The sequence below is a fragment of the Argentina anserina genome, chromosome 5 (genome assembly GCF_933775445.1).
Source record: "Argentina anserina chromosome 5, drPotAnse1.1, whole genome shotgun sequence".
Lineage (NCBI taxonomy): Eukaryota > Viridiplantae > Streptophyta > Magnoliopsida > Rosales > Rosaceae > Argentina > Argentina anserina.
Window position 1 is genome coordinate 21,903,437 of NC_065876.1, and position 17,022 is coordinate 21,920,458.

General features: G+C 33.8%; 2 protein-coding genes across 2 annotated transcripts; one reads left to right on the plus strand and one right to left on the minus strand.

The window, feature by feature from the left end:
* Positions 1-10,975: 10,975 nt before the first annotated feature.
* Positions 10,976-12,357, minus strand: LOC126795739 (fructose-1,6-bisphosphatase, cytosolic-like). The gene is made up of 7 exons (XM_050522505.1): positions 12,336-12,357; positions 12,253-12,283; positions 11,884-11,961; positions 11,724-11,789; positions 11,415-11,547; positions 11,205-11,279; positions 10,976-11,077 (listed from the first exon to the last, which is right to left on the minus strand). The coding sequence occupies exons 1-7, from the start codon at positions 12,355-12,357 to the stop codon at positions 10,976-10,978; spliced, it is 507 nt and encodes a 168-aa protein (XP_050378462.1).
* A 1,144-nt stretch (positions 12,358-13,501) lies between these two features.
* On the plus strand, positions 13,502-15,806 carry LOC126795270 (cytochrome b-c1 complex subunit 6-1, mitochondrial-like). The gene is made up of 4 exons (XM_050522114.1): positions 13,502-13,579; positions 14,697-14,781; positions 15,427-15,516; positions 15,593-15,806. Coding segments are annotated over exons 1-4 (210 nt in total). The 5' UTR covers positions 13,502-13,577; the 3' UTR covers positions 15,626-15,806.
* The last annotated feature ends 1,216 nt before the right edge of the window (positions 15,807-17,022 follow it).

Sequence of the window (17,022 nt, forward strand, 5' to 3'; positions counted from 1 at the left end):
CCTCTCTTTCTTGGTCTCCTCCTTCATCGGGTTTTTGCAAGGTCAATACGGATGCAGCCTGGAAATTGGACCGATCAGGTATTAGAGTGATTATCATGAACGAGTTGGGCAGTATGATTACGGGAGCTGGATTTCCAAGTACTTACAGCCCCATCACTGAAGCAGAGTCATTTGAGTGGAATTAGATTCATTGGAGGTTATTGAAGAGATTGAAAGTTGATTGGAGAACCCATCTGGTTATTCAACAAATTAGATCCAAATGCTCAAGATTTGAAGAGCTAAAAATGGAATGGATTCGTAGAGGCAAATCGGGTCATGAGGCTGCTGCGGTTGGCTGCGGATCGGTGGTTTTGCGATGGGCTGACCAGTCACCACCATCCTTGACTGTTGTTCTGCGCAACAATGGGCTCCCTTATCCTTATGTTGGCCTTGTCTGATTTCGGTTGTTCTTGGTCGGAAGTCTTTTTGCATGAATTAGGTTTCAAGTCATGGTCTGACTTTGCGGATCACCTTGCTGTCAATATGGACATAGTGTTTCCGGTCATACACGGTCAATTTGAGGAAGATAGTGACCAAGAAGAAGGCTGCCAAATGCTTTTATAATTTGGCGAAGTGGGGCTTGACTTAAACAATTGCATTGAGACTTTGATGGAGGTCGGTAATATGTTAAGTGACAGTGAAGAGGAAGGCCATGATGATGTTGTTATAGTGCTAGATGTAAAAAAGATTCCAAATTTGAAAGGAATTCAAAAAAAGAATTGCTGAAAATTTGGGGATGAGGCGATGATGATGTTGTTATAGTACTAGATGTAAACAAAATATTCCAGATTTGGAAGCAATTCAAAAAAAGAATTGCTAAAAAGTTGGGGATGGACTTTTTGGTAGGATAAAAGACAAGAAGGTTCTGGCAATTTTGGATGATATACAAGGCAAGTTGTATGCTATCTCCTATAGAGTGGTCGTCAAGCCCCTGGAAAGATGTTCGCCTAAAAAGCATTTGATAAACAAGGATTGACAGAAGGGCTTTAGGCTTTTGATAAAGCAAAAGTTGTGTTTATGCTTTGATTCTTGATGATGACAAATGCAAGGTCCTTATCATCACCATCATCAACATCAATGACACGAATATGCTTACCATCCTGGCACAATAATGCCCTTCATTTCTTGGAACCTTTTGCTCTTTTTCTTCTGCTTTCCCGAACCTTTTCACTCATATTAGCTCACCGACATTAGCTTTCCTCCACTAAATTATATGCTCCGTTGTCATGCCCAATTAACAAAGCTGGCAGTCCTCTACTCAAAGATTACAACCATGTACCGACATGAAATCAGCAGAATCACAGCCGGGTTATGCATCGCAATTGAAAGTAAAGAGAAAGCACAAAGTAATTTAAAGCAAAACATGCTTTCGGTGGTGGAATCTCTATGCAATAACAAAGCAAGATATTATATGCTTTTAAGCTTCAAACAACTATATGATGGAAAGATTACTACAAAATTTGCGGAGCCTCGGAAGCTAGCTCCACAAATTCTCCAAATCAAAGTGCATACTTCAAGCTGCGCTTTCGACACGTGACGACGACATGTCCGCAGCACGACTTGAAGTGGGGGCATTTGTAGACACATGAAATTTAATGAAGTATATCATCTTCATTAAATGATTAAATCAACCAAGAGCCCAACAAAATTGCACACGTAGCCCAAAAGTCAACAAAGTTAGTGCGGATCCGAATAAAACTCGTGTCAGCACATAAATGGATGATCGTAATCGAAGCTACGTGATTCTGACTTAAATCGGAAATTGAATGTGATTGACGATTCGAAATAGTAATCGGACATTTGATTAAATTAATAAGTTTCCTTAACGGTTATAATTAAATCAATTATTTTTTACTTAATTTAGTTATGAGAATAATTAATTTTAAATTAATTAAGAAATACATATTGATTTAATTATACAATTAAAGAAATATTATTATTTTAGTGTCATTAAAATATTCTATAAAATAGAAGTCTTGACACTATAAATACCCCCTTCAACATGAAGAGAATGAGACTTGAGAAGAAGAGAGAAAATCACTTGAGCAAAATCACTCTCGAGAAATCCTGAAGTCTCTCAAGTCCACGAAGAATCATCAAGCTACCAAATCACTTGTTCTTCATTAAATCCAAATTCAAACTCAAGTCCACAAAGAACCATCAGGCTACCAAATCGCTCGTTCTTCATCAAATCCAAATCCAAACTCAAGTCGACGAAGAATCATCAAGCTACCAAATCGCTCGTTCTTCATCAAATCCAAATCCAAACTCAAGTCCACGAAGAATCATCAAGCTACTAAATCGCTCGTTCTTCATCAAATTCAATTCCAAACTCAAATTCTCAAGATCAAGTGCATGTCACCCTTGAGCCAAGTTACATACGGAGATAGAATCAGAGGAGTTCACAAAGATTGTAACCTCGCGCTTGATTATCAATAAATTATATTTTATTTGTACACGTGTCTGCACTCTTATTTGTTTTCAAATTCATATTCTACAGCAAGCAACCAACTAACATAACTTAATTTGCTAAGGCTGATTACATTGTTTACGCTCTGTTTATTGTAAATACGAAATTGTGCATAATAAAATGTAGATTATCTAAGAATACAAACTAAGCTACCCTAAACTTAGGGCCCAAATAAAACAACATTAGAGTCTATATTTTGTTAACCCAAACCCAAAGCCAAACCCTAAAGTCATGTCCCAGATAAGCATTCCACTAAAGTCAGTCCACGAGATCAGAACCGACGGCACCGATGTTTTGTCTGGAGGACTACCATTCCAGGTGGCCGTCACCCTTTGCGAACCAAAGTTCGACAAGAAGGGATTGTCACCACTGCACAAATCAATCCAATTATACACATCCACCGTTGCTTAACCTTAAACTCAAGAACCCACAAATCCCTACGCCGATCTCCTAGCTTGCTACCGACGCCACTACGCACAAGTCCCTTTCTCTAAGGAGGTTACACGCCTTCCTCACATTTGTCGTCCTCTTTGTTTGGGAAGAACAACGAACTCGACGTCGCATTGCACAAACCTGTGTACAACCACCACCAACATACTACACCAGTGGCCTAGACTAGAGCCCATGAGAAGTTCCCTTTCCACCAAAGACCCTTTAATTAAGTTCTTGTTTTAAAAAATATATATTAATGGTTCAACAATGAGACAATCACTCATTCGAACCATCACAATCAACATTTGAGATTTGCAACCGTGCGGTTGCACAAGGCTTCCGGCTTTCAAAGACCGCTTTAGTTTTAAAATAATAATAATATATATGTTTTACTTAATTAATATATATGGCAAGCAATATATATAGTGCAACTTTTACCCTTTTACATATGCAAGTACCATTGTAGTGAAATTGGGTTGTAGATTTGTAGGTACCGCTCCAATTGTCCATTTTGATCATGTATTTGTTGATCAATCTGGCTGGCTCTGCTAGATTACTGACAAATTTATGTACTTTTTCTTCCCCTTTATTTCTCTTCAGAGTTGCAATGCCTATTTCTAATTTATAGGCAGTTAGGCACACGTACATAATGATTTGTAAATACTATATTAAGATAAATTACTCACAGTTTGATGCATTTTGCGTGCTAAACATAAATTGTTTTCAAAATGACTAACTGCTACATTTCCTAAAAATATTCTGGACCACTAGAAGAATGTATGCCCTTTACTATAAATCAATGCACCACTTAAGGTAGTCCCTGAAAATCTTGTTAGTCTTCTTCAACCTTTCTCTCACTAAAACGTAGAGAAAGAGATTAAGAAGACCTGATTTAACACATAATCTAACTTAGCATCTATGGGTAATTGCGCTAGCGAACCGAAGACCAATGATTCTGCATCACTAGCACCTGTTCTAAAGAATGAAGAGTATTCAACACAACCTGATTATGACCACGCGAATAAGCAACCATCTCTTGGGGCCTTGCTTAAGGAGGTATGATTTACCATCATGATCTAATTCTTTCCTCTTTTCCAAAATGAATTCTAGGTCTTTATGTACGTAATCTTCAAAATTAAAAACATAGGAATACAAAGAGGGTTTTCTTAATAATGATAGCCCTCGTTGCAAACATTGTAAAAGAGAACATGCATGTACGATAATCTTACCAGCCTATCAAATCTAACGAAGAGCCTTGCTTATTTATTTTTTTAAAGAAAATGGTCGAGCTAAGTAGTTTTGCAATATAAACACTTCATCTTCACGGATGTTTCTAACCTTAGGGTTTCACTCTACTACTTTGATCTGACATTGTGTGGTTTTTACGAAACTAGTTTTGAATTACATTGATTATATTTTTATAGGAAAATGAGGATTCCTCATTTCCTCGTGATCAATTAGTCACACAAATAATGAGAATTCCTTGTTATTGCACAAATCTTTTAATTTACGAAGAAAGCACTTTACTATACACACCAATACATCTTCACATTACCTCAACTAATGCTCAAATGACGACCCACACATTGTAATGATTGACAGGAAGAAGAGAAAGCAGTTCTGATTCCATCAAAGCCAAAAGAAACAGAAGTAGTAATTGAGCCAAAAATGACGAAGGTCGACGTTGAGCCCATAGAAGAAAAAGGACAAGAAAAACCTAAACTTGTGACCGAAATGAAAGAGAAGATATGTGTCGACCAAGTTAAAGCACCTGAAGCAGAAACAACATCAGTATTAGCAGCTGTAGTTGCCCATGAAGACAAAGTAGTCGATGAGGATAAGAAACTAGCTGAAGAGACCACCGAGATTAAGAAACCAGTAAAAGAGATCGAAGATATCAAGAAATTAGCAGAAGAGATCAACGATATCAATAAACCACTAGAAGAAATCGTTGAAATCAAGAAACCGGCGGAAGAGATTGTTGAAATTAAGAAATTAGCAGAAGATAATGTTGATATCGAGAAACTAGTAGAAGAAATAAAAGAAGGTAACAAAAAACCATATGAAGAGATTAACGAGATGAAGAAAATTGAAGAAGTCAAGGAGATAAAGAAACCTGAAGAGATTAACGAGCAAAATAAACCCAAAGAAAGGGGTGTCGAGATTGAAAAAGCAGTGAAGTATGATCAAATGATAGAAAAAAAGCCAGATAATTAAATGATTAAGAAATATGTCGTTGTGAGTTTGTAATTGAATTCTACTAGAAAATATATAAACATGTGTGTTTCTATTGTTTTGAAGGGAAAGCTATTGGATGTGTTGGTCATTGTGGTTTATGAGATCTATACAATTGATTTTTATAGTTTGTAGTAATTGAAAATGTTCGAATTGAAACATATATACACATGAGGACATGCAACTAAAACGAAGTACATGCATTTGATGTATGTGAGGAGGTCAACCAAGAATGACAATAAATTGAATAACGTACCCAATAATGAGTGTATATAATTAACTATATACATCCAGTATTTTATTTTTGTGACTTAGGGGGTGTATTCAAGTAAGATTCTATAAGATTATTTTGTATTTTAAAAATCTTTTGAAATTTTGTGGTATTCAATTAAGATTTTAAATAATTCATTGAAATCTCAAGATATTCAATTTAGATTTCAAAAATTCCTATGAATTCTGGTGGTATTTAAAAATAGATTGATTTTGAATGATTTCATTTATTAGTTGATTTTGTTTTGAAGTGTTTTTACACCATATCATGCTTTTTAGAAATCAAGCATCTAGACATGAGATTTTGATTCTCTCTCTCTCTCTCAATAAGATCGAAAAAAATTATGTTCTTAATCATGTGTTTTATTTTAATTGCTCAAATAAATTTTCCGAGTTTTTCTTATGATTTGTATAATTGGTGTAGGCAAAAAAGAAATGATGGTTGTTTTTATAATTGTACTAATAGTTGTTTTGCTAAAAAATCAATTGTATAACAATCGAATTTCAGATTTTAGAATACTATTGAATGTTAATTGGGTGTAAGTTGATAAAATTGTTATTATATTTCTGATCTTCATTCAAGATAGTTGCACCTTTGTGATATTGATCTTGTACCTTTGTTTTATTGATGCTTATGGAAGTTTATAGAATTGAATCAAACTCATGTGACTTTAGGATTATGTAAAAATGAGATATTAATCCCTAATAATACATATGGATGTTTGTTATTGCTTAACATGCATGTATAAAATTAATAAGGATATAAGTAACTAGTAAATCTTACCAACATACCATCGTAAAATCTATTAAATTCTTTCAAATATAATACAATAGATTATACTCAAATTCATACGGAGTTTAAATAATCCATGGATTCTGCAATTCAGTAAGACTCCACGAATTATAAGAACTCAAACAAAATCATTTGAAATCTAGATTGAATACTAGTCCCAGCTTTTCAATTTCTATGTAGCTTGATGATAACATAGACTCATTTGTTCTTCATGGAGTGAATATTGTAATTTCTAATTTTGTGTGAGTCCAACTCCGTTCCAATCACCGTTCATTGGCTTAGGATTAGAAGAAAGATCAAACTACTCAAACGATCTCTCTGTGATCCTCTTTAAAATATATCGAGCCACCCATAATTCATTATGTACTTGCATCTCATAGAATGACCAACTTAAAATTTTCACAACCTTGTCATCACTCCACTATTGGTTCTTGCATATAAGCAAGTTGCCTTGTAATAAGCTTCAACAATGTCATAGCCAAATGCTTTGTTAGCGGCAGCTTCAATATTCCAGTCCCTGAGGACAGAGACACATATTAGCCACTTAGTGGCCCTTCACTTTTTTGGGACAAGGTGTAATCCTTCCCCAAACCATACAAGAGCATTTCAACAACAACAACATTAGCCACTTAGTTGCAGGCATGCATGAAATCTCTTGTTTGTTAGAATTGGTTCTCCGGTCAGGCTATAAGTATCACACATAACCAAGGTTTAGTTGTCTCTCCTAGATTAGGCATTGATAATGTTCATTGTCTTCATTTGTAACTTTGCTCGTGCTGTACCCATTTTAGTTTTATTTGGAAAGCTTTGAGAGGTCAGGAATAGATCCTGGTACGCATAACCCTTACTTTGCCTCTTAGAGCAGTTTCATATATAATTTATGTTACAATGCTGGAAACACACAAAAAACTTGAGAAATATATGTTTCAGTTTCTTCAAGTGATAACGAAGGGTGAGCTTTTATATTGATACCTCCAAAAGTAATATTTGGATATTGATGTTGACCTTTTCAACTCACGAATAATTACTAATAAAGACACATAATATATTAATTAAATAATATCAATAAATATTTGTTTAAGAGAAATGTGACAACACAAATAAAGTTAATGTCATTATACCAAAACAGTTTAACTAAGAAAAGGAAATATATTAAATTAATATAATGAAATTGAGGATAGCTAATTATATACTCATTTACCCCATCATCCAGTATGTTAACCCAATCAACCATCGATTACGGTACATAATATGGAACCTAGCTAAGTGTCAACGAGTATTATTTTGCTCCAAATTGTATAATCATACTTGCATAATCTAACTCAAATATTCCCACCATCTTCAAAATTTTATCAAAGAAAATGAAATTTATATATATTTTTTTGTGTATGAATATATAGATATATATACACTATTATATTTGTTGGGATAATTTAACTTTATGTTCTTAAGATTCAAACAATTAAGGAGGTTTAATATTAAATTTGAAGGTACAAAAAGTTTCTAAAAATAAATATTTGTTGATTTTTTATTGGATTACAGGCATTATTCCACGCAAATAGCATTTTTGTTATTTGTAAAAGAGAATGCATGGGATGTCTATTAAGCAAGGATGTATAATAGCTAGCTGTTTTTGGAGATTGAATTGAAATTCCCTTACTGAGGAGACACATCTAGCAATAGCAATAAAAAATTAACTAGTTACGATGTATGTCGTACAGAAGTAAACTTTGGTGTATATTAATATATTTGATTGATAAATAAAAGAGAGAAATTTTATTCACACATACCTAAATACTAGATACACACCTCATTTTTAATACACAATTACCTTTTATATTTTTACAATTTATTAGATACACACCCCTAAAATATTTTAAATGCCCTAATTTAAAATACACATCCTATCTACTATATACACATCCTTTTTTTCTTCTACAATACACAAACAACATTCATTTCAAAAATAAAATTCAAAGGTGCATATATTCATCTATTCATACATTTTTAAAATAATCAAAAGTTGAAAACCTCAATAAGCACAACTTATTATTTAGTCGATGTTGAAGATTAACAATTCTATTCATATATGAACTCATTTGTTCATTGTTTTGTCATTAATTTCCTCAATCATGAGCAAGTTTGTAATTTATTTAGTTAATGTCATGTACAATTTTTAAATTAGGTTAAATAAATAAATCAAATGTATTATGATTGAAATAGTTTAAGGTAAACTAATTATGAACTATGACATAACTTCCATTTGTAATAGAAATGGAAAGGGAAAAGAAATAAAATTTAATTGAAATAATTTATTAATCCATTATAGAATTTCCATTCATAGTAAATTTAGAAAGGGAAAGTGAAATGTTTTTGCAAATTTGCAACTTATATTATAAAACAGTAAATGTATATTTTGGTTGATTAACAAACCTACAAAATCTAATATTGGGTGTAAGAAAAAAGGGATGTGCATCTAGTTTTTTGAGATTTGTGAATAAAATTTCTCTAATTAAATATAGAGCAATACAAGATACAATGAATCATATTCTAACTTTGAATTATAATATTCCATAAGGTTTCTCTCATCTTGTGCAAGTTTTTACGTACATGAATTTTTTTTTTGTGGATATGTATACATACATTGGATGATTCAACTAATTTTACCATAAACATGTTCATAGAAAGACAGACCATTTAGGGTAGTTATAGTTATATACAATGATTCATAATCATTCATTAACCAAGGATGACCAAAAAGGTAAAGAATATACATGTTAATATTGATTCTAGGAAAGTTTAGAATTGCATGAAAATTAGGAAACTTTTCTACATATATACAATTGGCCCCTTGGCCTATATCATTATAACATTCTCCTCACAAATTGGATGTTAATCGTTTTGTCGTATGATGGGCAATAATATGGGATGCGGTTGCAGTGATAGAGACGATGTAATCAAATCAGTAGCAGCAGCTAAAGATCCAAACAGTAATATCAATAAGCCAAAGGAACAAGAAGAAGCAGAAGCAGAAGGAACCGAAGCTTTGCACAAAGTGCAGACTGGCCCTGATAAGTCTATTGGATCCTTGCTCAGTGCGGTACAAATCAAACTTCACAGTCTCATATTTTACAAGTAATTTACATATGATTCAATTAAATAAATTAGTATTTTGGTGAAGGGATACTCTAAGTTTTAATACTTTGAATAATCATCTTTATGCAAGGTTGAAAAACAAACGAGATAACTAGAAAATCACGATTTACAAGAGCGGATAATTTTCAAAGTTTTAACGCTCTCACTTTTAACATTCTGCATACTTGCCTCCCTTTTTTAATGATCAGAATGGGCTTCCCCACGTAGAGATTAAGACTCTAGAGCTGGTTGGAGATGGCATATCAAATCAAATTACCATCATTGTTTGATTCTCAAATTCATTCTCCACCCTCACTCAGGCTAATTAATCTTGTTACATATACTATCAGAGATTACCTATGATATCCCTATGAGCCCATTGAGAACTCAATATAACTCATTTTTATTTCGTCATCGTATTACCTTTTAAACCCACGTTCATTCTTGAGTTATTTTTTGATCCATTGTTAAGTTGTTAACATCTTAGATTCTCAGCCTTTATACATAATATGGGATGTGTGATTTATGGTTTTCCAAAGATAGTTTTTTTTTTTTTGAAATGGGATTTGGAACCCAGCCTAGTTAGGAGGCTCAATCCCGTGTCGGAATCCGTTCATTACTAAAGCACTTCTTGTATTTTGATTAATTTTACCTCTATAGTCGGTATCATACTTTACCTTACGTATTCATTATTTTAGAAAATGGGAATTGGATCCCAATGTTTTTTCCTGAATATGTACTCGAATTACAATATACTAGGGCTAGAATTATAGTGGGTGACTTGATTAAATGAGAATTTTTTAATTAAATAATTGAGTTTAAATTGTTATGGTACACCTTTAGCTGGAGCCAATTAAGAGTTTGGCATAATGGTATTTCATATGATATATAAGCAATCATTTGAAACAAAAAATAATATTGGAGCATGAAATTAATATTAGTTTCTCCAAACCCTAATTACATATACACAACCTCTACAGATTGAAGAAATGAGAGCACAAGTTTCAAATAACAAACCAGACCAAGCAACGCAAAAGAATAAGGCATCTGAAGGCCATGACCGTTCAGCACTTGAGTGAGAAGAATCAGTAATAAACAGTAATTTAGAGCATTATAGTACAAAACAACTCGGAGCTTAACACGTCTTATGGTCTCCATTTTGATCTCCAACTATACTCGTTTTGAACAAGTTGTAGTATCCAGTTCAATTTGATGGCGGTCTAGGTTTCTTGATATTATATTAAGTAACAAATTGTGTTTTTGCTTCTTACTAAGTATTTAAAAGATCATGTTGAATTCATTATAGATAATTATTACATTCGTACACGGTGTATCTATAAGATCTAGGGCATGAGTATATATAGCACTTAATATTTATATTAGTTTTAAGGGAAAAACCATGGAGTATACCACCTATTTGAAGATTGAGGAACTAGGATGAATATGTGAAGAACGATAACTTTCTACTGTTTCACTTGAATATATTCAAACTCCTAATTCCACATAGATCGAAATCTAGAGCTTATTTCCAATTTTCCTCATCTAAACAAAGAAACCCGTATCAAATTAATACAAAAACAAACCCTATATGTGAAAAAATTTCAAGTAGCCTTATAGAGTAGTTTTATTTCTTCGACTTCATCATAGCTTCCAAGGAAAATTGAGGATTTTTCATGTATCTTCCTTGGAAACAGATCAAGTGCCTGCAAATAAGTTAACTTGTTATTAATATATTACAGTAACACCTATACGTCGATGAATTTAAACTCTTTATGGTCTTATTTGTGGTGCAAATACAAATAAAGCAGTTAACAATATATTGATATATACTCGTTTCTTGCCAGTAAAAGATTGCCCTCTTGCTTGCTCAACCAGATAGGACATTGGGAAAACTTCAGAAAGAACCTTGTTTCATAAGAATTGCATTACATTCAATTGCTTACTTTTCGGTTAAAACTGGTCTCTAAATCAATTATGTGCATCTATTGTCATCAAAACCAAATGTTTTTCTTTATGTATGTGGCATGAGAAAACTTTAACTCTAATCAAAATGCATAAATAGATTCTTGTTATATGTAGAAAAAATTTGGGTTTCCCATTTGGGTTTTTCTTGTTACCAGGGTATAAAAAAATGCTACCGTATAATAATGTTCTATGAACATTAGCAACCATGCTACAGTATTGTAAGCAGTAGCAATTGTGTCTGTTATTAATAGTTAACAAATATGTGAATCACAAGTAGGTTTTACAGATCGATACTCAAGTAGGCAAAATCTGATGGATGTACTTAACAAATTAGCCTCGCATGGAAAATACGTCTTAGGCAATGACATGATATTAAACTAATACCTTCCAATGTATCTGAGAGATTTGGGAGATGAACCATCTGTAGGGAACTTGCAATTTGTCACATATCTAGAAAAATAACAAACAATTACAAGTTCTTTTACTTTATGAATTAGTTTTAGCATACATTTCAACTCTTTACGAGAGCATAAATGGAACATACTCAGTAGATTGTTTATCCCAGTTTTTTGCATTTCCTTCATTTACTGAGTAGATCTTTTCCTTCTTTGGAATTTGTAAAAATTTACATAACTAGAATAAAAAGCTTTACTCATTGTGATCTCTGGTTTCTATACAACTTTGGAATTGTAACTTATAACCTGCAAAACTTATCACTTATCAGCTAAAGATAACTGTAAAGAGATAAAGGCAAGTAATAATATAGATTTTTCATATATAATAATATATTTGTTCTTTTGATATATATATATATATATATATATATATATATATATATATATACTACATGCAACTCAACCACATTAATTAGAACTTAAAAAAAAAAACTTCAGATGAGTATTCATACCTTATCTTAGGGTGTGTTAATATAAATTCTCCTAGGCCTGAAAATGGTGTACGTTGTTACTTCAATGGTGGAAATTGATCCCACACTACCATGGATCAGGAAAAAGTCCATTCTACCACATCAATTATATTAGGAACTTCGCTAGAAACATGAAACTCTATATTAATATTATAGGAATATTATCACTAAAATTATTATGTTTCAAACACTTATTTGGTCATTGCAATGCCTTGGTTTGCTTCCTGGTGTTGTTGAAGCTTCTCTAGCAAAGACCGTGAATAGATTTGTGGAAAACAGACGGTGCAAGTAGTAGCACCTTTATTAGTAAAGTCGACACTTAAAATGACGCTTAAAGTTATAGAAGACTGGAACACTGGAAATGAATTGAACTCAAAAGCGGATTTAGGATCCCAAAACTCTCTAGGCTAATTATAAGTGTAATGTTTTATTTTACTTTTTTTGTAACCATTTTTTGAAGTATATAAGACTTATCAATTGAAATTTCCATATAAGGCACACTGATGCAAGTGTAGACCTATATGAAATTAATGCAATGCATGTTAGTAAAAATGTAGAAAATTGGAAAACTAAACTAATGAAAGAAAATATTTTAGATCCAAAAAAATATTTGAAAGAAAATATTCTAAACAAGAAAAGTGTTTTCTTCGGAAAAAAATAATACAAGAAAGAGAAGTGAAGAAAAACACATCCTTGAATCTAATGAAGCCTAACCAAAGAAGAAAGGAAGAAAGCCTATCCAAAACACACTATTATTTAATTATTTTCAATTTCGGTCATCGCTAAAACGACGTCGCTTTTGCTAATGTGAGTCGGTACGCGACCTATAAAAACGCAGTTTCTCCTCCATTCGTTTTAGTCTACGAGCTTTCGATTCAGTAAGCCCCCTCTCTTTCTCCTCTAGATTCACTTCGATCCCTCATCTTATTATTTCAATCAACACCGGCTACCTCCATGAATCTACGATTTTTTTGCTTCTGTGTTTTCGATTGATTCAATTTTCTGATCTATTCATTGGGTCTTTGTTCTAGTTTCCATCTCTTTTGGGTTTTCGCTTCAGATTCCATTTGTTTTTTCTTCTGTTGATCTGGAAATGCTAGATTAACTGAACTGAATGTTGCCTTAAGATCTAGTTGGTGTTCCACTTTAGGGTTTTAAGTCATGTGTATTACGTTTTTATTTCATACTTTCTTGTCCAATTTAGGGTATTTATTTTGCTGTTGTTCTGTTGATGCAGTTAGGTTGCTTGGAGGCTCTGTCGTGCCGATTTTCGTGTCTTCTCAGCTTGTCTCTCTTTCTCTGTATATTTGCTTATGTAAGTGCGCTAGTTCTGTTTTGTTGATAACATCTAATTATTGTTTTCGCTGCATATGGTTGCACTTCCACACATAAGTGTCCGAAAGGCAGTTGAGTAGTTCTTAATTGTTTCGTGTCTGTTTATTTAATGCCTGGTACCGTGGTTCAACCTGCACCTATATATTTCTTGTCTTTTTCGCTCTCCAATTGTTGCTTCCACCGGTTTCTGTAGAGTAGGGCCTCCCTCTTTCTGCAACAGATTGAGAAAGTGTGTGCGTTGATTTGACATACGTGACTCTTTCTTCCCTGTTAGAATAGGTGAATGCTACAAGGTAGCACCCTGCAACCCCTTAGTGTTGCTGTCTAAGATAAGTGACGACTTCGATCTTGTGTACATTTGATAGAATCAGAAAGAGAGCGGTCTAGGACGTTGGTAATGTTAGATATGCAACGATGCCAAATTAGTTGACCATTTTTGTGGTAAAAGACCAAGTTTTATTATCCTCTGGGGAGCTGGATTTTTACGCGTGTAAGAGATTGGGTACGGACATTGATCAACTAATTTTGATGTGCATATCAACTCTTGGTCTTCAGATTAGTTAATTTTAAAGCCAAGCCCTGGTTTTCTGGTGACTTTTTTTTTTGTTATTGGGTAGATACTTTTAAACATCTATCAGAGAAACAGAAAACACAGTCTGGTCCTTCATTTGTTTAAATTCTTTTAAACATGAACAAAGCTAGGTTCAGCTTCGTTATATCATAAAGACTTCTGAGGAATAGGAGGCGAATGATAAGCTCTTACATCTTAATCCTGTTATTTAAACATCCTGTGGTTCAAACAGAACCTTTAGTATCATGAGCCTTTGGTTCGATAAATTTGTGGCGTACAAAAAGAGTGCTGTTTTATAACATGGTGTATTGAATCTTTCGCGTTTTATCTTGTGGAGTCTCAGTGGAATTGTTTTTGTAATGTCATTCAACACTTTTCATCCCGTATCACAGCCAGCATCTGTTTTTGCAATGTGATTACACTTCTTCTCATATCACAGCCTGCATCCCTTTCTGTGCTTCATAGGTTGCATGCTTGTATGGTTGCAAGTTATTTTCCACTCATTATTAATTCTTAAACTATATAGGGCGGACGAGGAACCTGTTGATCAAAAAAAGTACCTTGAAGACTCCTGCAAGCCGAAATGTGTGAAACAATGGCTCTCCCTTCAGGTATTTTGCAGCATTTCGGACATTTGTAGTTTAAAATGTTGCCAGGAAAAGAATTGTCTGGTTGAAGAACACAATGTTTTCTTTATTTTATATTTTTATTTCTTTTTTGTTTATTTTGTTATTTGAATACGAATCTAGTAGTGAAATATTTAAACTTGGAAACTCATTGTTGGCAAATGATAAGTCCTACATGTTGTACAAACAAGAGCGGTAGTCACTGAAGGTGGTTGAGGTTTTTTCCTTTGGCCAGTCTGAAGCTTGACGTCTTTCATACTGAAAAAAATTAGGAATTTTTTTTTATACTTCCATTGGATACATGATTTACAAAAGGTAGTCACTGGTGGTTGAGGTGATTGCTAAAGTAGCTTTTCCTTTGGCCGGTCTGAGGCTTGAGGTCTTTTATACTGAAAGAATTATTGGAAATTTGTTGATTCTTTTTCTTTGACTTTACCAAGTGCGTCTCTTTGTTTACTGGAAATTGACTGGTGGTGAACTGTAATACATGGCAAACTTGAATGTTGTTACATGTACATAACCCAAAACATTTAGAGAGATATATATGGGTTAGTAAATTAGATGTTATTGCTCAAATCAGCTGTAAACAGTATACCTCATATATACGGTGTCTTTTCATAATCTTAACAGGATTGCGGTAAGAGGATCCAAGGTGATGAAACCGGCCACAAGCATTGTACTGGACAATATTTTGATTTCTGGTCTTGTGTCGACAAATGTGTAAGTTTTGCTAAAACATTCTCCAATGCAGGTTATATGTACTCCTGTACTTTTGCTAAAGCATTCTCCAATGCAGGTTGCACCAAAGCTCTTTACGAAGCTGAAATGATGCGGCATATTCTGTTATACAGCGAGAGCAATTTTCTTTGATGATTTTGGAAACGTTTAAACGCTTCAGAACACTGAATGTTAATTAATGGAAGCAGCCTGTGATGTTTGGCGAATTTTTTCAGAACATAGGCACTTGTTTTTTAATAAATAAAATTCCTTTTTAGAGTCATTGATACAAATATCCTTGGTAGTTTGAATTCTGACTAGTTATGAACAATAATGAAACAATTATGTTTTGCCTCTTCAGTTTAGAAACTAAATCACGATTAAGTTGATCATTCTGTGTTTCATCATTATCCAAGAAAATAGTTGTAGTTTATGTACTTAACGATCGTAGGAACTTTCCATTTGTTAAAGCATGAGGTTGATCATTAAGCCATCCGGCTTGTTTTAGGTGATGTATTTTCTTGGAAACATTGACCTTTTCCCAGGGTGGCTTGCTTGTTTCTCTTATGATAGTTGACCTCGCCATAATAGCATTCATGGATTGGCACTTTAGGCACTTTGAATTAGCTAATGTGAGTAATGTTATATATCCTTGTTCAGATTTTTCTACTTGAGCATAAAACACCAGTCTTTCATCTTACTATTTAGCGCACAAGCTATCAAAATTCAAAAGACCCACCGGGCAAACCCAACGAACAAGCATTGTCAAACCTGCTAAAGACCCCTTGTCCTTAGCGAACAATTCATCTCGGCTAAAGATACAACATCCTTAGCACGTGAACGGCGACCTATTTTGTAAACTCTGCTCAATTGCATACGACTGTGATTTGAGTATCGACTCACGTCTCGTACTAAGAGCGTGAAAGAAGGCTTGAAGCATTCAAGCGACCTATCACAACGGACCAAGCAGGGAAAGTTCTCATCCATGTCATCGTCGCCGGAGTCAGGAAGCGCAGCATCACACATTCACAATCATTGTTCGTCAAGAACTGGCACGCCTAGCAACACCAGCATAGAGGACGTTTGCCACCCCCACAACACTTTTGCTAGTGATCGCAAACAAGATGATGAGATGATGAACTCTTAACACTTTCTCTAAACAAATAATATGTCTTCATGAATATCAATCAACCAGAGGTCCTGATAGAATCACTAGCAGGTCGCTCATCCGATCTACTGCAGCCAATACTCCAATAGTACTTTGCACCCAATCAATTGGAGGGCCGTAAAATTTCCTTCCCTTAGATTTTTGTAGTCTGAGATATTCGTACGTTGTTCTTGACTTCATAGCATTGAATGAGTTCGATTCATTATATGCATGCAAAAAAAAAAAATCATAGTATTTGTAACTTCCATCGTTGTTGATTATTTTGAGATCGATTCTTAATCTTTTTAAAATCGGTTCTTAATCTTTCATCTAATGAGATTATGAGAAGCCTATAACTAGTT